Source organism: Ursus americanus, chromosome 6 (assembly GCF_024610735.1).
Source record: "Ursus americanus isolate L20-20 chromosome 6, mUrsAme1.1.p, whole genome shotgun sequence".
Lineage (NCBI taxonomy): Eukaryota > Metazoa > Chordata > Mammalia > Carnivora > Ursidae > Ursus > Ursus americanus.
The window spans coordinates 75,160,433-75,184,018 of NC_142132.1; the positions used below are offsets into that span (position 1 = coordinate 75,160,433).

Consider the following 23,586-nt stretch of genomic DNA (forward strand, 5'->3'; position numbering starts at 1 on the left):
GGAGAATGGAGAAGACAGGGACAGATGCTGGAAGATTTGTAGATTTATTTTGAAATGACTACCTCCATGTCTCAAAAGAATCAATGAAATTTTACAGCTCCGGGTACACTGCATTCTCTATGTCTCAGGACTTCAGGGTATGACTTCCATTGACTTCGCTGAAGTATTTTTTCATTCTGATATCACCTCAGATGAGCCAGCCGCAGGGTAAGGAGGAATGTGAGGTTTTTGCAACCGAGGTTTCTATTTTTCTCACTGAATACATGCAGGATCTGAGACGCTACAGAACAATAGTTCCAAGGGGGGGCGGATTTCTGTGATATGGCTCTTAATTTTGAAAATTAAAATAAGTCAAATGTTTCAGAGTGAATTCTAAATTGTTTCCAGGCCGTCTTAGTGCTTATCTCTTGGTTCCAGTCTATCATTAAACTAGTGTAGTTTATAACATTACATGAACTAGAGCAGCCCCTCCCCTTAAGAAAGATCACAAACAGATGGCCTATTAATGTCCTAAATTCAAATTCAAGTTCTCTTATTTGCTAGCTATAGGGAACTGAATACGTTTCTTCACTTTTCTGTAATATTCTTATCTGTAAAATGTGGTCAATAATAACTGTCTTACTGGGTGTTTGTAAGAACTAAAATATAGAAAAGATGTAAAGTTCACCATATCTGGGACTTTCGCTGTTACATGAAAGTTAGATTCAAAAAGAACATATGAGTCACATCTCTGGGCATGAGAGTAGGAGTAGAACATCCTTAGCTTAGGTCAGAGCAATCAAACCACAGACTTTTGTAGCTGTGAGGCCATCCTGTAGCTCTGTAGATGATTATTTCATTTGAAAACAATGAATGAGTGATGCTGTCATGATTCTAGGTATGCGTGTGTGCGTATGTGCATGTGTGTGATTCATTATGTTCAGTTAAACAAGGTGTCTTTAGGGGCGCCTGGGTGGCTCAAATGCTGAAGCATTTGCCTTCGACTCAGGTCATGATCTCAGAGTACTGGGATCGAGCCCCACGTCGGGCTCCCTGCTCAGCAGGGACGCTGCTTCTCTCTTCTCTCTGCTGTTCCCCCTGTTTGTGCTCTCTCTCTGTGTCAAATAAATAAATAGTATCTTAAAAACAAACAAACAAACAAACAAACACCCCCCAAAAACAAGGAGTCTCTAATCTAATAAAAAGGCCATACAGGTACAGGCTCAGTCTGGAGAATGAGGTGTACTACCCAGATGCCCCTTCAAGGAAGGAGGGAATGTTCTAGCTTCTGGGAACCATGTAGGCAGACATCGTTCAGCAGCCAGCTGCTTCAAGGATTACTCACCTGCAAAGAGCCACCTTGCCCAAGGTCACACCCTTCTCAGTGCAGCCCCCATCCTGACTGGTGGCCGAATGTGAAGACTGGTCATTCAGAATAACTCCAATGTGCAGTTCTAACTCCAGACTCCTCTGGACTTGGCCAGAGCTGTTGGCCCCACATAGTAGCCAAATTTCTCTGTCAATCCAGTCCTGCTTTCTTCCTCTGCTTCCCACATGCATTGATGGGGTTACCATGGGGTAAACCACTTGCAACTAATTTACCTCTCATTGCTTCATAGGGAACACAATTTGTCAACAAAGACCCTTATATAAAAGTGTTTCTCCTCAAGTCATGAAAGAATCAAAAATGGGAGGCTTTTTTTTTCTTTTTTTTAAATCTGGATTCAGACTACAAAATAAATAAATAAAAACAAGCAATATTTCTTTGGCTTGCTTTCTCACTATTTAGTTTATGATACCTCTGAAGGATTAGTTCATTGGGATTCTGAAACCCAGACTGGAAATATTCCCTGTGGGTATCATAATTTACCATGCGGATATATAGCAAATACAGTCTCTTTTTCACTGTCTTTTCCCCTCTATCTGAACATTTTTATGAGGAGCTCCTTTGAGCCTCCAGTCTTCTCTAATGTTTTTATGACTTCTCAGTATCATACGCATCCAAGTCCACGCAGACAGATTCCTGTCAAAAGCGATCAGTCTTCATGAAAGTAGCAAGAGTAATGCTTCCTCTGGGCATACCAAATCAAAGTGGTTCACACTTGTCATGTTGGACGGTGCCTTCCGTCTCCATTTAGATTCTTCAGACTTGAAGCTTGAAATGAGTCAATAACTTTCTTCTTTATTATCCACAAAGATTCTTAGCAGACAGATTATAGAGTTTCGGCTTCTCAGAGTGATATACTTTAACTTCCAATTTTTATCTATTTTTTATGCCAGACTCCAGTTCTTTTGTATCACTTAATTATAGTGACTAGACCATTGTTAGCCATCACCATAATTTCATAGAATAAATCCCACTATTCTCAGGAAAACGTTGTACTGGACCAATTGCTATTAAACTGTTCTTTTAGAAAAGATTTTATTTATTTATTTGAGAGAGAGAGGAAGGGAAAGAGAGGGAGAGAAAGCACCAGCAGAGGCATGTTGACAGAGGGATGAATAGAAAAGGTATATTTCTAAACCTACCATTTTGGTAAATCCCAGATTCAGGGAATGGAGCATGACTAAAATTGCTAAATTTGGGCCTAGCCCAAAAAATGATGAATGATAACATAAAACCATGGGATCAGAACCTATTTTGGGCTGTACCCCAGTTACATGCTCAGGTTAGGTGAATAGGATAAGATTGTGACAATGTCTATAAAACGGAGAAAGGCCTTTTCATTTTACGGTTGCTATTTGGGAAATAATGTGTGCTTTTATCTGGTAAGAGGTATCATTCAGAGTGCTTGGGAATTAGGAGATATTTTTCTCTCATTAGATGGATATCATATTGGCCAAAGACATTTTTATTTCTTTTGCCTTAGATCTGTATCTGATAATCTAATACTTGAATATTCTCCAGAAAATGTAATTATGGAGAATTTCACAGAGAATCCAAACTCACTGTCACTTTTTCCCCCCAGTTTCCAGTTATGATTTCCTTCCAGCACTGATAGAAGCCAATCATTTGTGAGAGAACATACTGTAACAAAGAGCTGTGTGACTGACAGAAAGGCAGTATTTAGGGAATGGATTATCCTGGGCTCTTGGGGGAAATCCTGGGGCACCTTTACATTTAATACAAAAGAATGTTGGATAAAAACAAAATTAAAATTTAGGATTCGTGGAGAGGATCATAAAGACATCTGAGAAGAAAATAATATAGCCTCAATAAGCATAGAGGAAACAATTTAAAATACTTTTCAAAAAAAAAAAAAGGAAAACAATACTTTGGGTCAGAATTTGACAGACAAGGCAAACACAAACAAAAACAGAAATGCCTAAGCCAAGCAGATTATCATATAAAATACAATCTGTAGTGGTGGTATTTTTGTCTTACTTCCTTACTTTAAGAAGTAGTGTCTGTTGGCCACAATTCCAGAGATGCCCCCAAAAGATTTACTCTACGTAACTGTTTAGGAAAATGTTTTAGGAAGGGATGCCCTTGTAATGCACACTCAAGGAATGATATTTACATTAAAAATCACTTACATTGTATTTGTGCTATTTTAGGAATTTACAGAGGACTTTGCGTTGACTGGAGCATGCATTCTCAACATCACCCCCAAAATGGAAAAAATCAGTTCTTGCGAGGCAAACCCAAAAACCAAAAACCAAACAAACAAAAAACACCAAGTACTCTTGTTATGTATCACAGACAGTAAAACTATGTACCTATAGAGATATACAGTGTATCTTTGGTAGTAAAATTTGGAGGAGGAGCAGTTAGGCCCATGGTGAAGGGGTGCACAGGGAGCTTTGGGAGCATGGGATGAGGCTGTCCATGTGGGCAGGTGCTTCTAAGGGAGGCAGAGCAAGGGCTGAGCATGGTCAGGTCAGGATGTAGAGGGAGGATTCCATGCTGGAATAAAGCAGGTGCGAGACCGCATGGTTAGTTTGGTGCAGTGAGTCTCAGTGTAGGGCCTGGAATACGTTTGTCCACAGAGAAAAGATGAGACTGAGTTTTTGGATGAATAAAAGGTGGAGGGTGAGAAAACAAAAACCAGTGCCTTTATACAACATTCCACCATCACACAAAATGGTGTAATATACAGCAGACCCAAAGTGCAGAATTAAACTGCATGTAAAGAAAGAGGGGAAAACATGAAAATCCCCAGGTTTTCTTGTTCCCTTGCAGGACTATAGGGGATATTTGAGAAAAGCAAAAGCCCATAGAGAAGGAAAAATTCTTCCTCTAACCTTCTAGATCTTCCAGCTGGACTTAGAATTAAATTTACAAGAGACATTTTAACAGGAGAAAAAAAGTTTGATTACATGTGTGCAGAGGCCCAATAATGAAACTGAGACCTAAAGAAATGAGCAAGGTGGGCAATTTTTATGCTTTTTAGACAAAGGAACTACATTTGTGAAGAGTGGGTAGGATGAAGAAAATGGGGGTTTGTGAGCTTTGATTAGTAGGAAATCCCAAGCAGAATGTAGGCTGAGGTGGTAGAGTTGTAAAAAATGTAGCAAGGTCTGTTTTTACAGCTTTCTTGGCTCTCAAGTCCCTCTTGGTGATGATAGGATGTCTCTTTACTTCTTGGTGCAGGAGTACTTTTCATACAGGAGATTTGCTCCCTGCTTTCACGGGGACAGAGGAGGCTCTGAGTGTCTTTGCCAGCTGTTTCTGAAGTAACTGCTATTTAAAATAATCAATATGCCCAAGTGGGCCATCTTGGGGCAACCTGCCCTTGGGCCCTCAAACTTGCTGTGGAACTATATAGACATTAATGAACATGAAACATTATTTTGTGTATTTGTTTTATGAAAATGAACCTGAGGAAAACTTTTCCTGAAGCATCCAAGTCCTAATCTCTGAGCGTTTACCATTTTGTGACAAATGAATATTTAAAATTTTTAGTACAGATCTACATGCTTCTTCCTAATGCTTACTTTTTAATCACCCGGATTTAATTTACATTCTATTATTAAGAGAGCTGTAGGCTATGATGTAACTGCTTAAAATGGCTGGCTTAATTTGACACTCCGTATTACACATCACCCAACTCTAGAAAGATAGTTTGTTTCCATTTGCTTCACGTCTGGGTTTTGTTGTTGTTGTTGTTGTTGTTGTTGTTTGCTTCTCTTCTTCATTTCCATCAAGGCCCCAGCTTCCCACTGGTCACACCTTCCCTTCCCAGAGTCTTTTCCCTAATGATGCCTCCCATTATGGAATGGGTGGGTGAGCGAATGATGACTTGGATGCTTGGTATTCAACCTCACATCAGATGTCAATAACAACAGAAGGTGGTTTGTGTTAAGGGTGCCTGGGTGGTACAGTCAGTTAAGCAGCTGACTCTTGGTTTTGGCTCAGGTCATGGTCTCGGGGTCGTGGGTGGGACCCCAGTGTGGCTCCACAATTAGCATGGAGTCTGCTTGAGAAACTCTCCCTCCCTCTCCCCACCCCACAACATATGTGCTTGCTCTCTCACTCTCTTTCTCTCGAACAAATAAATCTTCAAAAAAGAAAGAAAGAGAGGAAAAAGAAAGAAAGAAAGAAAGAAAGAAAGAAAGAAAGAGAAAGAAAGAAGAGGGAAGGGAAGGAAGGAAGAGGGGAAGGAAGGAAGAGGGAAAGGAAGGAAGAGGGAAGGGAAGAAGGAAGAGGGAAGGAAGAGAGAAAGAGAGGGAAGGAAGGAAAGAAAGAAGGAAGGGAGGGAGGAATGAAGGAGGGAAGGAAGGGGGAAGGAAGGAAAGAAAAGTTTGTGCTAAGTGCAAGAGGGGTCAGAAGGCTGGATGGAAAGGCTTCCCAGAAAGAGGATGAGTGACCCTAGAGGCAGGTCTTGAAGAATTAGATAGGATTTAGAACAACAAACTATGAGGGAAGGTGGGAGAACCTGGTGTGTTTCAAGGACAACGAGGGTGGTAAACCAACCGTACTATTGTTTCCCAGTTGGTGCTGCCCCACTGTGAGAGCATGTGAGTCCCTAGCATGGCATCAGCCTTGGTCATACAAGGCTTGTCTTGACCAATGAAGAAGGAGTGTAGGTGGTATGTTCCACTTCCAGCCAGGAGCATAGGGTTATAGTGCCTTGGTTATCTCGTCTCTTTTTTCTTTTCCTCCTTCCTGGAGTGGAGATGATCAGAGTAGAGCTCAGGGGATTCAGGACTGATGCAGCATATGTGAGAAATAAGCATCCACGGTGGTGGACCACTGAGTGTCAGAATTGTGTGAAAGCTGACTGATACAATAAATAAACTACCTTGACTCAAACGTAGAGTTGGTATCAAAGGATGAGTTCCCAGAGATCATTGCAGAAAGGTTAGAATGAGACCCTTGAGCGTTCCCAGAAAATATGATTTATTCTGTAACTGGTAGTAATCACTTTGGCTTTTGGTAGATTCAACAAAACTTTCAAGGAAAGCACATATTGCCTGAGAAAAGGAGGTCTTCAATTCAACATTTATTCAGCAAATATTCACTGGCCACTTAGGAAGAGTAAGCATTGGAAAGTCAGCTACGAGCAATCTTTTCTTGTGTCCTCAGGTTGCATCAAGGGCAGTGTAGGAGATAAGCAGGGACCCGCATCATGTCATTAGAGCTAAGTAAGAACAGAATGGCCAGGAGTCTCAGTGGAAGGGCAGCTGTTCTGACTTGGGGGACCAGGGAAGGCATCCCAGAGCCCTTCAAGACAGTTTAATTGAGGTTTCCTCCAGGATAAAGTGGGAAAAATTTAAAAACACTAAAAAAAGACATAGGTTTGGAAGAAAATATGGGCAGCTGTCAAATCTTTTATGTGGGGGTAAATACTATTTACTGATTTCTCTGGGTAGAATTTATCTTTTCAGATCTGGAAGGATGGCCTGCAGTAATGAAAAGTAAGAAAATGTTTAGTATGAAATAACTCTCATACCTCTTTCAACTTTCACTATAATGATTTTAAAGCCTCACAACTTATGGTCGGGTTATGATCACTCACCCATTGACATACGCATTTGTTTCCCAATCCATGGTGAAATTACTTTAAAATGCAACTGAAAGTTATCATCTTTTCTCTTCCCCTTTCCCATGGAATGTATTTTTGATTTTTCAAAAATGCAACTGATCTTTCTCATGCCAGACATATCAAACATTTCTCAATGCGGCAGTATCCATAAAAATCATCACATACAATTTTTCATAGAAATTCCTCTATTATGTGACAGTACCTTAATTAACGTGTGAAAGCCCTTAAAATGCTCATCATTGTTGGTTATCATAACTAAAATGCTCTTTCCTTTTTGCTATTTATCATCTGATCAGGTAACTTTTCCTTATATTTGTATTTATAGCACTAAAAGCACTGTGTGGACAGGCTTGATAATCTTTCACATATGAATTCTTTAATTACTACAGACAGCAAATTCTCAGAAAAAAACGTTGAGAGCAACATTAATAGAACCTAACAGACTCACTATACCAAAATAAACATGATTCCAAGGAAAATGAAATGTACAAATAAGTCAAATAAAAATAGACTGATTCGTCTTACCCAAAATATTCTTTAAGAACTTTAGGACTGGGGCACCTGGGTGGCACAGTCAGTTAAGCATCCCACTCAGGTTCAGCTCAGGTCATGTTCTCAGGGTCATGAAATAGAGCCCCCATGGGGCTCTGCGCTGTGTGGAGTCTGCTTGAGATTCTCTCTCCCTCTCCCTCTGCCCCTCCCACTCATGCTCTCTCTCTCTCTCTCTCTAAAATAAATAAGTCTAAAAAAAAGAGTTTAGGGGCACCTGGGTGGCACAGTGGTTAGGCGTCTGCCTTTGGCTCAGGGCGTGATCCCAGCGTTCTGGGATCGAGCCCCACATCAGGCTCCGCCACTGTGAGCCTGCTTCTTCCTCTCCCACTCCCTCTGCTTGTGTTCCCTGTCTCGCTGGCTGTCTCTATCTCTGTCAAATAAATAAATAAAATCTTTAAAAAAAAAAAAGAGTTTAGGACAGACTGGAGGTTTTTAAAAAATATAGTTTCTAAGTAGACATTGAAAAACATGTAACAATCAACATATTATTAATTGGTTTTTTAATATGACCCAAGGATGCTGCAAATATGTTCCATTCTCATGAGAGGCAGTGAGATAAATGGTCGTCATCATCATCATCATCATCATTTCACAGATGAAGGATGGAAGCTGAGAGGGACTGACTCACCCAAGGCCATGGAGTGGGTTTGGGAAAGGTTCGTCTTCTAACCTAGAGCTGAAGCCTGTAAGAAATCACAAGTTTACAATGGGTTTTCTAGATTCTTATGAATTAAGTATTTGAGAGTTCCAATATTTGATTTTATAAAATTCACTCTGGTTATGTTTTTGGTGATTTGAGCTCACGTACACTTGCTATCTGCTAGGTAGTTGGTCTCTTTGCCATGGCTCAGTAATGAATATAAGGCTTCTGTGTGGAGAGAGGAAAAATTCGCCAGCCTCTTGACTCACTCCCTTTTCTCTCTTTTTACACTGATAATCACAGCCCTTGATATAGCTCAGCTTGAAAGAAACAAAGACAACAACCATTTTATCTTTTTGAAGTTGTTAGACAATTTAAAAAGTGTGTTTCCATTAGGAATGTCATTAAGGATGCCTTGGCCCTCTGTTCCTTCTGACCTCCCTGCTCAACACCTTCTGTGTTTCCCACCTGTAGGTGAGAAAGGAGCACACAGCCTCTCACATGGCTGTAAAGGACGAGCAAAAAGTAGAACTAAGCTCCCTCCTGGCTTCACACCGGGCTAATTAGGTGTTACCTGGGAGTTCACACCTTTCTAATAGCTGTTTTCTTTCTGTCCTCAAAGTTCTTCATAGGTGCTTGATTTTTTGTGAGACTAAACAGAAATTATTTTATATCTAAACATTCATCTGAATGGGTATGATTATAAAACATACTTTAAATCAAAATTAATCACTGAAGATATGCGCAAGTAGTGTCCCCAGAGACTTCTTGATGGAAGAGGTTATAGATCTCAGACTGTCCTTTGAGGCTTTGTCCTAGTATTTTCTGACCATGTTAAGAGGCACACTTTTAGGTCTCCATAGAGCTGGTAGCCCCCAGTGTAAGTATCCAAGCAATGGGGTTCTATTTCTATTGATGTGAAAAAATGTGCAGTAGGCCACTCTAAAAGGATAATGATGAAAAGAAAGGATGAATATAATGTATAAGAAATGCATTTCCCGGCTCCCGTTTCAAGTGGTATGCTATAAAACGGTGCTTAACAAATATTCAATAAATTTTATTTCAATAAATCCCTTATATATCATCTGATTTCTTAAGGAAGTTTTTGGTTACTCTACTCTAACTTTGATTTTAGTGATTAAAGATTCTCCAGAAGTTTTTCTAGCAAATATTCAAAGTTTTGTCCAGTGAGGTCTTTATTTGACCTCGGTCTATCAGCCAATTTCCTAAACAATAGGCATTCACAAACTAACCGCAAATCAGGCCCCATGGTAAGGTGTATATTACAAAATGTGTTAACCATGGACGGATGATTATAAAGTTGCAGCTATTACTGTTTTTCGCTTTGATGTAGTACCAGAGAAGAAGAGATGTGTGATTTTTCTTATTAACAATTTTAATTAACTTTTAATTGATTTCTGGGAAGATAAATGGTTTCATTATAGCATCACACACTGAGCTCCTTGGCTAGATATTAAACATCAGTGCAAACTTCCTGACAGTATTGCTGATAATAAGAGATTCTGTGTTTCGTTATCTTGTCCAACAACTACATACTTATCTATAATAGTAGAGAAATGGAACTACCTTGCTGAGCCAGCCCATGTCACTTAACGTACATGACCTTATTTATGCTCCTCAATTAATTAGGAGATGGAAAAGGAAGGAAATAGCATTTTGCAAGCATTGTAGTTCCTCTGTATTAGATGTACATCTCAGTTACCTTAAAATTTTTAGAGTATTTTCCTACAGAGTATGACGGTCTTTTGTTTCATGAACATTGAATGCACATCCTTTCATGGAAGCTAGGCGTTGAGTGAATTAAGTTGGGTGAATTGGTTCAAAACACATGTGGAGGGGCTGAGGGGCATACTTACTATCATTATTGAACATATTATACACAATCTATACTTCAGCTGACTTTGAGCTATGAAACTCCATTATGAGGATAAACCCTCTAACATTTATTTTCAGTCCACCTGTTGAATATGGATTTGGCTATTTTCTTTCCACAAATCATCCCACTGTAAGATAGAGATTGATGTATTTTTGAAAAATTCAATGCACAGAGAGCAATGACACAAGTTCCTTCCAAAAGGATCATGGTTGTGGGAATGGGTGTAAACTAACCGTGATACAGAGAGCCGTTTGTCAAGTATAGAATTCTGATTTATGGCATGATCTGCAAATGCTGGAACTTTCACTAGAAGAGGCAGAACTGGGGCCAGGATTGGAGGAATGGATAAATGATTGGAATTACAGAGGTAAAAAAGGAATCGTTGTGGCAAGCCTTGAAGAAAATGTCATAAAGTATATGCTGAGTCCTAGGAAAATGTAGAGAATTGACTTGACCTGAGTGGAGAGTTTGTACAGGAAAGCGGATAGTAAGGGCATGCAGAAAATGCAGGTTGGAAGAGATGAGGCATAGGAGTCTTGGCTTCTTTCTATCGTTTGTGCAACATGTTGAAAGGAGGTGACCTTTCCATTGCTCCAGATTTCTAAATCTGGTGCATAGCATAGCCCGCTTGGGAATTTCACCTCATTCACTAAAATAGTAATGACACTTCAGGAATTACGAAGTAATAAAACATTTTGAATTTTCCTTAATCTCAGTTTCTCAAGTTTGTTTATTTGAACCCAGACTTTCCCTTCTCTCTTTACCTCCTCTCACTTTTGTCCCTGAAAGAACGTACTCGCATCCTAAGGGACATTAACTAACACTCCATGAAATGTAGCATAAGGAAAACTCATACCCAGAGTTACTTTATCAAAGCCATGGCTAAAACCCAATATTTCTTTCTCTCCCCATGGCCTTTTCTATCAATTTCAGCCATTTGAAAAAAATCCTCTCGCTGTCCTGCTGAAAGCATATATTTTTTTATTATACTTTCTCTCCTATATATTATTTCACTGTAGACCATTTTAAGAATCCTGGCATGGCTGGGAGTATGCACCATTACAATAGTCATTTTCAATGTGTCTTGGAGAACAAAGAGTACAAAGTGGAAATATTGTGTGAAAAATACCACGGACAGATTTATTAAAAGGAGGCCTTATTCTTAGCTTTGCTCAGTGAACTATAGCAGTATTTAACAAACTGTATGTCCTTCAAGATATTAGTAAGTATTCTGCTAAACAAACAGCAGTGGAAAAGGGTCTGTGATGAAATCCCTTTGGAAACTGTGCTATAAACACCTGGGGGGCTTGAAGATAATAGTAACGAACATCCTGTAGCTTGCCCAGATTCCTCTCCTCTGGCAGATGGGTGACACTGGTTTTGGAGGGAAAAAAGCTTAGTGGGAGGGCTGGGGGGTTGGATAATGCTGCAGCCTACAGCTAAACTCACCCACACAGCTCTTCTTCTACGGGTGAGGCTGGAATTGTAGGCATCCATAGGGGAAGAGCTTATACAGCTAAAGGAGCAAACCACAGGATATCTTTACAAACAGATCTTAAAGGCGACATTTACCCAATTCTTCCTACCAAATTCACCATTCCCAAGAGGGAGACGGAACAGAGACAGGGCAGTTGTCTTGCTAAAATGTCCTTCCTCTTAGCAAGATGAAACATGGGGGAGAAAGTTCCCACTCAACAATCCTAAATAAAGAAGACCTTTTAATAAAGCACTTCTCTGAGCTAATATGCATTGGAAGTTCCCACGGGAAAATACGGTTAATATGGCAGTTTGGGGAATGCAGGTGGTTCATTCTGAAATGGAAGCTTGTTCTTATCTCTCAGTCTCTTGTCAGACCAAGCCTCCTCACAGTCCTCTAGAGCAGCACTTAGTAAACACGGGTTGTTAAAATCAAATGTGAAGTCTCGTGCGAGTCCCTGATTAGCAATCCAGGTACTACGTTTGCATTGTTCCAATATTAATTATTAGGCTAAATCTATAGTAGTGCCTGTTTACTTAAATTTGCATATATTTTATTCAATGGAACAGAAACATAGCATTGCAACTATAGAAAATCCTTCTGTAGCTATAGCCTATCTTATTCATGTTGTAATTGATGATCTGTGCCATGTTTGTGAATTTCATCTCTGACATGCATAATGGTAGGAAAAGAGATTCAAAACTGCTCCGTACTCCACATATTTTATTTTATAGTTGAGATATCTGAGACCTAGAGAGAAAAAATGACATACCAACGTTAATGACATCAAAAAATAGTATGCTGGGAACACTGAGACCAATATAGCAATCTCTTCTTGTAGAACAATCATTTGCCACCTTACCATACATAATCCCTCCTTGTCATTCTACAAAATGCTAAAAGTACAAAGATATTTACTTGTCATATGCTTGTTTAGGTCGTGATAAAATATCACTGCGTTCTTCCAAAAAATGGTATTTTTCAGCATAGAATCAATAGTTTCACCAAAGTGATCAAAGCCCTATTCGCAATTCCAATAATTCCACAGTTTTTGTTTTTAGATTCCTAACCAAAATCACAGAGGATAATAAAGCAAGAGTCAAGATAAAACCAAACAATAGATATACAATGAATAAAATAACTCTAAGAATTCTAACAGCTACTACATAGCAGTACTAATACATTCATTTATATATATTAATAAATATAATTCATTTATGAATTTAAGTATCTATTGCATGCCTGCTATGCTCCAGGAACTATACTAGGCATTGAGCATTCAGTGAAAACAGAAAAGCCCAGACTGTACTCTTAATGGCCTACCTTGTTTTACAAAATGAGACGAGTTCTTAAATAAGCTCATTGATAAATACATAATTAGAAATTATCAAAAGTGGCAGAAGTGACGGGTGTATGGAGCTTTTGGCATATGTACAGCAGGAGAGTCTAATCTCCATTTCAGGAATCAGAGAACACTGCTTTGAGGAAATGATGTTTAACTTGACACTTGGAAGATGTGTGAGTGGGAGCCTGGTGAGTGATAGCAGGAGCCCTGTAAACAGAGGGTTTGGGAAAAGTTTGGAGGTTAGAGAGAACACAGTGAAAGCAGCATTTTCTTTGCAACCTCTTGTCTATGTTAAAGGTTTGAATATTGCCCAAGGCAATGGTTATGCAGAGGACTGATGTCATTATTTTCTCTTTTATAAAAGGTCTTTCTGAAGGGGTGTAAGTGAAAGAAAAGAATTAGCGAGTAATTTAGTGATCTAAGCTGTAGTTGGTGTGGTTTGAACCAAGATGGTTAGGAGTGAGATATTATATGGGGGGGGGGGCTGACATATTATGGATAGACAGGGATTATTCTATAAATGACATTAGTTCTTGGACCTTCGTACTTAATATACTATGTATCTCACAGCCTGGAGCTGAGCTTCATATATAGAATTAAATAAGTTTTTCTCAAATTATTGGATGAATGAATAATTGAGAAGATAAAAGAGGGAGAGCTCTGAAATATCTACTTTTCTTCTTGCAAAACCTATTATGTTGGTAGAAGCACCATCTACTGAAAGGAGAATGTTGGCGGTAAACAAGATTTGGACATAGATGTAATCAAGTGTTCAATTACAGACAGGTTAAGTTTCTGATTCTATGACACAGAATAATGGCCCCCAAATAGGCCCCCACATATGAATATGTTACCTTACACGGCAAAAGGAGTTTGTAGATGTGATTGAGGTTAAGGATCTCACAACAGGAAGATTATTCTGGATTGTCCAAGTGGGATACAATGCAGTCGTACAAGCCCTTAAAACTGGAAGAAGATGGGAAGAGAATGGGTTAGAGGGATGAGATGGAAGAAGAAAGAGGAGGGGTCAAAGTGTGAGCGGGACTTGACCTACCATTGCTGGCTTTAAAGATGGAGGAGATGGCCATGAGCCAAGGGCTGTGGGTGGCCTTGAGAAGCTGGGAATGGTCTTCATATGATAACCAAAAAGGAGGTGGGGATCTCAATCCTGCAACTCAAGCAACTGAATTCTGTCAACAACTCCAGCAAACAAGGAACGGGAGCTTCCCCTACAGCTTCCAGAAAGAAACACAGCCCTGTCTGTATCTTGAGTTTAGCCTGGTGAGACCCATGTTGAACTTCTGTCCTATAGAGCTATAAAATAAGAAACTCGTATTTTGTAAACTGCTAAATTTGTGGTCATTTGTTATGGCAGGAATAGAAAACTAACAGAGATATGTATGAGGCATTTGAGAAGATATTGGCTGAGCAACTAAAGGTGTATAAAGCAGTACATACAGAATCCCCCACACACATGTATACACACATACACACACGTATGCACACACACAGCCACATTAGTCAAACTGAACCATTATATATGACATCTGCTGTTATATGGATGAATAAAAGCATAATTTGAACAAGAATCATTTACATTGCTGGTTATATAAATGATTTTGTGATCGTAAGAATTCCCACAAACAGAAAAATCTCTGAAAGTTCCATGAATGTTGCTGTTAAGAAATAAGACCTATTTATATTATATTATTGTTGCTGTTAAGAAATAAGACCTATTTATATTATATTATTGGAGTACATTTTTCTATTTATGTGATGATTTCAGATAAAAAAAAAATAGGGTTTTTTCTTTTCTTTTTCCCTGAGGGGGTTAGTGTTGTCATTTGGTTTTTCCTCTAAGTGACAAGCTTGAATAATTTGTCAGTAATTTGTATGGCAAATTCTAGGAGCAATGTAAAGGTAAAGAATGTATGTCTATGGAAACTCTTCAACTCATTCACAGTGTTTCTTCCTCTTTGGGCATTCCTGCAGTGCCTTTTTCACCTGTTCTCAGGTTTCAACCTTTATTTGTGTTTTGATGAGTCAAAGGGGCAAATCTCGCTGGACCATCTGGCATTATGACACAGAGAACGAGCACATTTGCAAACATGACTCTCACATATTGGACTTTACCATTTCAAACAAGACATAAACATTCAGCAATGCCCCCAACATGCTTTGCCAGAATTTATAAAATTGGATATACATCTGCATTTGTGCTATTAAAATCCATCCTATTGCATTCCAGGCTTTGTGGCTATTAAATGATTTTATTGTGTCCACAGCTCATAACGGAGTCAAGTGTCTGCCTTCCTTTCCTTAGCAACAGTTTAGGACAGAATTATAACACATTTCACGGCTTCTAATATTTATTCCAGTTTCTTTGAAAAACAGTAACATTATTGAACACAAAATGCGTAATAGTTGAGAGTGACAGTCATCATTTATATCACAATTGAGTTTGGATAAGATTAATTCTCACTACACTCTGTTGGAAGAATATTCACTCAAAATTTACGCATTTTATTTGATGCAAAGTGATTTTTATGTGACTTAAAATTTTTAGTTAATATGTTATCATAATATCAGTAATTCTTAATTATCATTTGGAGATTGTATTCTAATATTAAAGAGCCCTTTGCAGGCGCTTTACATTTACAATACTTTTATTCCCATTTGGGTTTGGGAGCAGATTTAGTTTTAAATGTCAGTTTCATGCATTTATTTATTTCAACATTCATTAGCTCCACAAATATTTATTAAGTAGTTTTATATGTACCAAGAACTGTACCGTACTGTATATTTATTTCTAATGTAACTCTAAGCAAGAGCTTTAAATTCCCTAAGACACCATTCTCTCATTTGCAAAATGGGAACAGTTATATTTATTCATAAGAACACGGTGAGGATTAGCCACCTGGGTGGCTCAGTTGGTTAAACATCTGCCTTTGGCTCAGGTCATGATTCTGGGGTCCTGGGATCAAGTCCCACATTGGGCTCCCTACTCAGGGGTGAGTCTGCTTCTCCTTGTCTCTTTGCCCCTCCCTTGCTTGTGCACTCCTGCTCTCTCTCAAATAAATAAAAATAAAGCCTTAAAAAAAAAAAGAGCATGGTGAGGATTAAATGAGATATATAGTGCCTGAAAAAATATATAGGAAAATGAATATAGAAAGTGCTTGAACAAAAAATACTATAGCATCTTAAGTTGTCATCTAGTGCATTATGTTAAATTAATTAAAAACTAAATGTGTTTTCCTGATTTAGAATTCAAAATCATTAAAGAAATGATAGTACAGGAAAAATCCAGTATTCCTGTAATGTGAGTTTTCTGTCATAATATAATATTGTTATTGCTAGTGATATTATCAGTGTATGTCATGGTCATTTTGAATGAAGAATAATTCAACCACAGTATATTTCTTTTCAAGTTCTAGACTTTTGCATTACATTGTCATTATCCTTTTTAGTTTTCTCCCTAGAGAAAAAAGAATATTCAGTTGAAAATATGCCATGATTTGTCAACTATCCCCTTCTAGCAGCACACCATAGCAAAATGTAAGGTGAAAAAAGCAGGATAAAACATACTATGTGAATTCCTTTGTTTCCATTTCTATTCAGGCAACGGACCCTGATGCTGGAATAAATGGCCAAGTGCACTACAGTTTGGGCAGCTTCAATAACCTCTTTCGCATCACATCCAATGGGAGCATTTACACACCAGTGAAGCTTAACAGAGAGGTCAGGGACTACTACGAGCTTGTGGTTGTGGCCACCGACGGAGCGGTGCATCCCCGTCACTCGACGCTCACACTGGCCATCAAAGTTTTGGATATTGATGATAACAGTCCTGTGTTCACCAATTCAACGTATACTGTCGTCGTGGAAGAGAACCTGCCGGCTGGGACCACCTTCCTGCAGATAGAGGTATGTGGGGGAAGCAGACAGTTCCTGAATTCAACCTTAGAAGATCTGCCGTTTGTGTAGGTTGCAGATTTAGCAAATACAAAAACAACACACCCAGTTAAATTCTAATTTCAGATAACAATGAGTAAAGTTTTAATAGAAGTATCTTTCAAATTTTGCATATTGTGTTTTATGTAACAACCCTACTTTAGGAATATACCAACAATTAAGAGGAGAAAAGGTACGTTTCCAAGAAATCAATTAACACATCTTAATAATTCTTTTTAATTCACAAAATCAATGCTATATATTTATTGTAAAAATTGACGATAACAATAGTCTATAAAGAAAAATTTAGTAATCCCCCACTTTGTACCTCCAGAGTGCTCAGTGTTAAATTTGTAAGTGTATTCTGTGACATTTATCTTTGTGCTCACACGATATGAAATAAAATATTTTCATATTTGTATATATGTAAATATGCATGTATGCAGGTGTGTGCATATATATCTATGCATGTATATATTCAAATAAATATTTCCATATTTCCATATATGTATATATGCATTTTGCAGATATATGCATACATAACTATATATGTATATATTTGAATAAATATTCCATATTTACATATATGTAAATGTGCATTATCCAGGTGTGTACATATATACGTATGTTTGTGTGTATATATTCATATATACATGTATATGCACACACACATAAACACACAGGTAGAGATTTTCCATATATTTTACAGAAAGAGGATATTGCTGAACCCATTATTTTTTCACTTTCAGTGAACAATTGGCATCCTTCCAGAGGTCTGACTCTCCTTTTAAACGGTGTCCCCACATCCGAGCCCTATTTCATTCCTCAGCTACAATATTACCAGAAACTCTGGACATTCTGATTCAGTAGATTAAGCTCAGAAATCTGCATTTTAAGCAACAACCCCTTTTAATTCTGACACAGATGGTCTATGAAGTATAATTTTTTGGGGAAAAAAAGATTCTAGTACTTTCTTGACCTGTCATCCACAACTTGAACTCTGTTAGCCTGGATTTCAAGAACTTCTGTTTTTTTTCATGATTCAACTCAATATTTAAGCAAAAACATTAATAAATCTAAAAAAGGCAGGTGCCAACCAAGGAAAGGTCCATATTTCTCCATTTATTCTCCTGTTCATCTGTTCACTTATTCATCTATTTATTCAACACACATATTTCCAGTGTTTATTGTACGCCAGCTCCTCTTAGACTTTGGGGATTCCAACGTGGACCAGATTTCCTGCCTTCATGGGGTTCTCAGTCTGGTGTGGCAAACAGGCAGTAAATCCATAATTGCAATAGAGGTTCTCCGAGAGAGGGACCTCAGAGATGACAGGTGGAACTCAAACTAATCTGGAGAGTTTAGAAATCTGGTCTTGAGATTTAGATGGTTGCTTTCTACACTGTGACCTGAGGAGCAAGGAGGAATTATTCTAGCAAAGAGGGAGAAATGTTATTCAAGGCACTGGAATGAACCTGCTCAAAATCCTGGAGGAGAGGAGACAAGGAAGAGCTACAGGACTAGGAATTGTATGGATCCTTCTTGTCACATTCAGGAGAATGAGAAAACAAGAAGGATTTTAGATAGGAAAATGACGTCATAAAATCTGTGCTTTCCCAATGTCTTCTGGTTGTGATGTCAGTAACTGACTGGAGGAAGCCAAGACAAAAGTTCACGTAGCAGGTGCATGGGTTCCTGTGTGCACGTCCTAACACAGCTCATCTCCCCATCCCCCCAATCCCATTCCATTTCCTCCACTAGAGCTGCATTGGCCGGTCAGCCCTCATCATCCTGGGAGACCTGCAGCTAGAACATGTCACCCCCAATTCTGAACACCTTTCAGCCGCCATGTCCCTGTTTTCCTTCTATTTTGGTATTTGTGTCTTCTTCATTTGTCTTTTTGAGACATTAACCTGGAGGGCAGGATTGGTGTCTTGGTTCATCTTGTGCTTCTTGTGCATAATAACTACTCAATAAAGGTTAATAAACGAAGAGAGTATAGTTCAATGATGTCTAGAAATGTATTATAGGCTCCTTGTAAGGAGAAATTATTAGTTAAATGTTCTTGTGTTCCTTATACTCCTTTAATTATCTATCATGCTTGTGAAAAACACTCAATAAAACTTTATTTTTATTTAAAATACTATTTTTCAAGGTTATAGAATTAGCAGGAAATAATACACAATAGGTTATGACAAGATTCATTTCTTTACTGTGGTATGATTCTTTTAGTTAGTGATTTCTCAGGGAAAATAAATGTAAGATAAAAATAAAGACAAAATGTCATGGGTCTCTGTTTCTCTCTTTCCTTCCTCTTTTTGGTAAATTACTTAAAAACACGCTAGTCTCCGAAACATGCCTTGCGGTCGTCATTAAGTTAATGCTGTCCTAGCTACTGACCCATGACCTCCATCAGCCTTGCACAGCTCTGGTTTGGTAACACCTCTGATACGACCATCCTTCTGCTTCACTTGTTACAGGCCAAAGATGTTGACCTTGGAGCAAATGTGTCTTACCGGATCCGAAGCCCAGAAGTAAAGCACTTTTTTGCACTACATCCATTTACAGGAGAACTCTCCCTTTTAAGGAGTTTGGACTATGAGTCATTTCCGGAGCAGGAAGCAAGCATCACGTTTCTCGTGGAGGCCTTCGATATTTATGGAACAATGCCACCTGGTATTGCTACGGTCACGGTGATAGTAAAGGTAAGGAGCACAGATGACTCTTGGTGGCCAACTCCATACTCTCTTCTGAGTCTGTACCATGCTAAATATCTAGGGGCAGCGACTCATAAAAACATAGTAACACCAGACCTAGAACATAGAGTCTGAAATGTGTAAGACTTGAGAAATAACCATATTGTTGAAGTATGAAAGATACATTTGAGTGAAACACTAAATAAGAATTTAACCACTGTGGCTGCCCAAATGTTCCCATAGCTCTGGGATTTTAAACTAGTCCCAGTTTCTCCAGACTATAGTTTAGTCCAAATTTTACAGCACCAGGGATAATGACTTCATCCAAACCCTTCAATTTAAAAAGAGAAGATTACAGAAAAGGTAAGAGTTCTAAGGCCCTGAGATTGTGGAATGAAATAAGCTTTGGAATCAGATGGAACTGGGGTCAGGTTCTGGCTCAGCCACATTCAAGTTCTGTGAGGCCTTTGTTGGCTGCGCCAGATTTATCTCATTCATTGTAATAACCTGTGCCAAGTGCTTGCCTGAAAGAGCTTGGAATCTTCGACCTTTTGGGATTCGAGTGATTTTTAAGAAGTCTTTAAAAGAAGACATGAGGAGAGATTTATCAGTTCTCAAATGTTAGTGTATGGAAAGGTCATCTGAGCTGTGTCCTAAACTGTCAGATTCCTCTGCTCCTTCCAAAGGAACCCTTTTCTCGTGGGGAAGGCGTCACAAATGTTTTCTGAGGATGGATTTTTGCTTAGAATGAAAGGAAGTTAGGTACTGGGGTTGACTCTAATTCTTGAAACGTGCTGTCAAGAGAGGGCTAGATGTATACAAGCTCATAAGGTACACAGGTCGTAGGCAATGTTTCTACTATGCTCATTGGGTTTTTTTGTGTGTGTGTGTGTTTTGTTGTTTTGTTTTGTTTTTTACTGTGTTCATTTTTGGAGGTTATGGCAGTATGGAAATGGTGGAATCAGAAATAATCACTTTTTTGAAATTATGTTTGATCATTTAACTGATAAATAACTAATACATACTACTGGTTTTCTTAGACAATAAAATGCTGGTATGAATACACAGAAGACTGTTAGAGACTGCACCAGTATATAATTAACATGACATTATTTATCATTGTAGGTAACTGCTCTAATGTTCTTGACTATAACATCTTTGGGTCTGGGTTTTAGTGTTTTGTTTTGTTTTGTTGTTGTTTTATGGGTAATCCTGCAATCAGAGAGAGACACAGAAATTATTCCACACATCTTCTTTACACCTTACCTAGCTTATCTGCCAGTGCACACATGATATTTCTTCCCTGGGGTCCTGCTGTCTCCCCTAAACTACCTTGGGACACAAACATCCCTTCCATTCTCAAATGCCTGAAAGCTGCATCGAGAGTTTTTTCAGGGTCTGACTTCCTTCTTTCCCAGGCATCCACAACGGCTTTTTACCTACTTCTCCCATTGTGTGTCTCTCTGGCCTAAGAAATTATGTTATTTCAGGGAGTTAAAGTTTTATTCAGCATTAAGTCCTCTTTGGGAATAGAAATTTGAGCTGCTAGAATCTTTCCTTGAGTCACCTGAATTTCAGTTTGTGTGTCTCTTTCCCAAGACAATGACGTTCTAGTGAGTTGGAGAAAGAACAATCACAGATGGCCTGAGGGGCTTTAATTCATATTTTGAAATATGATTTTGCCACACTACTGTGCTGTAACATTTAGAAATTTAGAAATCTGTTTCCAAAAGCACTTTAGGGACATGATAACGTTTTGGCTATGAAGATATCTCAGCAGGTAAAGAAATGAGGAAGGCTAAGATGAGACTGACCTCAGTGAACTGACAATATGGCGAAATGGCTCAGGACCGCGTGAACAGGTTAGGCCATCTTACCCTGATCTGCACTTGCCTACCTCTATGGTTTGGTGGGTTTGACCTCAAAAACAAACAAACAAAACAAAAAACAAAACAAAAAAACCCATTTAAAATAGAAAAAAAAGGTCATTTATTGGCTGTTTTGGACAATAAGGAAGAAAAGACTTGCTACTAATTACCTTCTGCACATTCTTCCCAGACCCACAGATGGATACTCAGATGGGAGAGCCTTGTCTCTCAGGAGGGCTGTGGCTCATAATGAAAAGTTCCAAACCATTACAGACTCTGAGTTGGCTGCTCTGGGTTCAGTGTACACTGATTTGTTTGGATTTTTTTTTTTTTTAATAGAAGTCATTGGAGTAAGATTGGGTCCAAAAATATCATCTAATCAAGCAAGATGTGCTCTAAATAAGTCTTGTTCTCTATGTGGGACTGAAGTTTCTTAAACTGCATTTCATGATCCCTGGTCACCCCTTTATTTTAACATATGGGTGTCACTTGAGGCTACCACATTGGTGTGTGAAAAGGATTTGCTCATCGACGGACTCATTCCTTCTTCAGAACGGAATTGTTGATCTAATTTTTCCTGTATCAGTGGCTTTATCTTATTTAGAGAAGTCAAGCAGTTTTATTGGTCAGGTCTTCCTGACCTATACTGAATTATTTCTGATTTATTGTGAATTTAAGACAAAACTTAATTAACCAGCATTCAACTCTAGACATTTTTTTCTTTTTCTTAAAGATATTTATTTATTTATTTGAGAGAGAGCACGCCAGTGTGCATGGGGGTAGGAGCACATGGGTAGGGAGAGGTAAGGAATCTCAAGCAGACTCTGCACGGAGTGTGGAGCCACTGCAGGCCTTGATCTCACAACCTTGAGATCATGACTTGAGCTGAAACTAAGACTTGCCCACTTAAACCAGCCACCCAGGTGTCCCAATTCTAGACATTTTCAATGCCACTTTCTTTTTTCAAGATGATGAAAGCATAATAAAATTTGCAGAACATTTCCCCAAATGCAGGCTGACACTTGCTTTTCTTTCTTCTGGTCACTCGGGGTAGGATTATCCCAAAGAAGAGCTTTAAAACTATTACCTAATATTGGGGCCTATAAAAATATCATGCTTGTTTGTTTTGAAGGGAAGAATGAAGCACAATTCCCATTTCCTCACAAATGTAGGTCTTTCCAAGCATGCAGATTTTCTGTCATTGTTCTGTTTACTTGCAGTATGACAAGCTGTTTTGCTGATAACATAATTGCATAGTATTTGCTAAGAGATATTTCTACCCAAAACAGTCACCACAGGGAAAGTATCTTGAAGATCTCTCTTTGAAAATGAGAAGAAACATAATTTTCTTTTGTAAAGAAGAAGAAAAAAAAGATCAAACGCTTAATATCTAGTCCATCAAACTTATTTCTAATTGGAGTGAGAATGGGAAAACGGAAGTGATATTTGCAAAGAAAGATATTTCTGCAGTAGAAAGAAAGAATTTTATCACAGATACATGCAGAATGCTTTCTTAGTGATCCAGAACAAAACCAATGATGATCAAATACATAATATGTATTTTTGTTGCAATGTTTTTGCAGAACACTGATACACAAGGCCATCTTCACTGTACATTTATTGGATATACTGAATAACTGAATATATAATAGTAAATTAGAGGATATGAGTAAATCTCTGAAAAATAAAAATAAAATTCTATACAGTTTAAAACATAATCCAGAGAAAAACCTGTTCTTACAAACAGAGTTGTGATATAATATAGAAAATACACAGAAAGAAAAGGTCTGTCTTCTACGGTAAGCCAAAAGCGAAAGACCAGTCAGAAAAGTCGAAATATGTAAATGGCTCTGCGATGCTGGGCAGCCTTGTGAAGGATTGTCTAAGATAAGCAGAGGACCTAAGTCCTTCTGCTTAATGCAACCTCGGGTGGAATGACTGCAGTACACAAAGATGAGGGAGATCCTTCCATGAAAGAAGGAGGCTTTGCTCCCCAGCTGCATTTGCCTGTATTACAGGTGCAGGTGCGGGCGTAGGCTGGGAGAGATGGAAGAGCCAGAAGTAAGATAATATCCACGAGGACCGAGGCAGTTGAGAAATTTAGTGAGGCTTGAAGATGGTGCTAGTTTCCATCTTTCAGAGGTATTTTCTTCCCAGCAGGAAGACAAATGTCCCTATTCCCATAGAATATA

General features: G+C 38.6%; 1 protein-coding gene across 1 annotated transcript in view; it reads left to right on the plus strand.

Annotated features, from left to right (window-relative positions):
- Positions 1-23,586, plus strand: part of PCDH15 (protocadherin related 15) — a 1,630,853-nt gene that overhangs the window by 1,398,262 nt on the left and 209,005 nt on the right. Inside the window, exons 21-22 of the mRNA XM_087863140.1 lie at positions 16,498-16,803; positions 19,311-19,535. Of these exons, the coding sequence (XP_087719266.1) occupies positions 16,498-16,803; positions 19,311-19,535 (531 nt within the window). The remainder of the gene's footprint in view (positions 1-16,497; positions 16,804-19,310; positions 19,536-23,586) is intronic.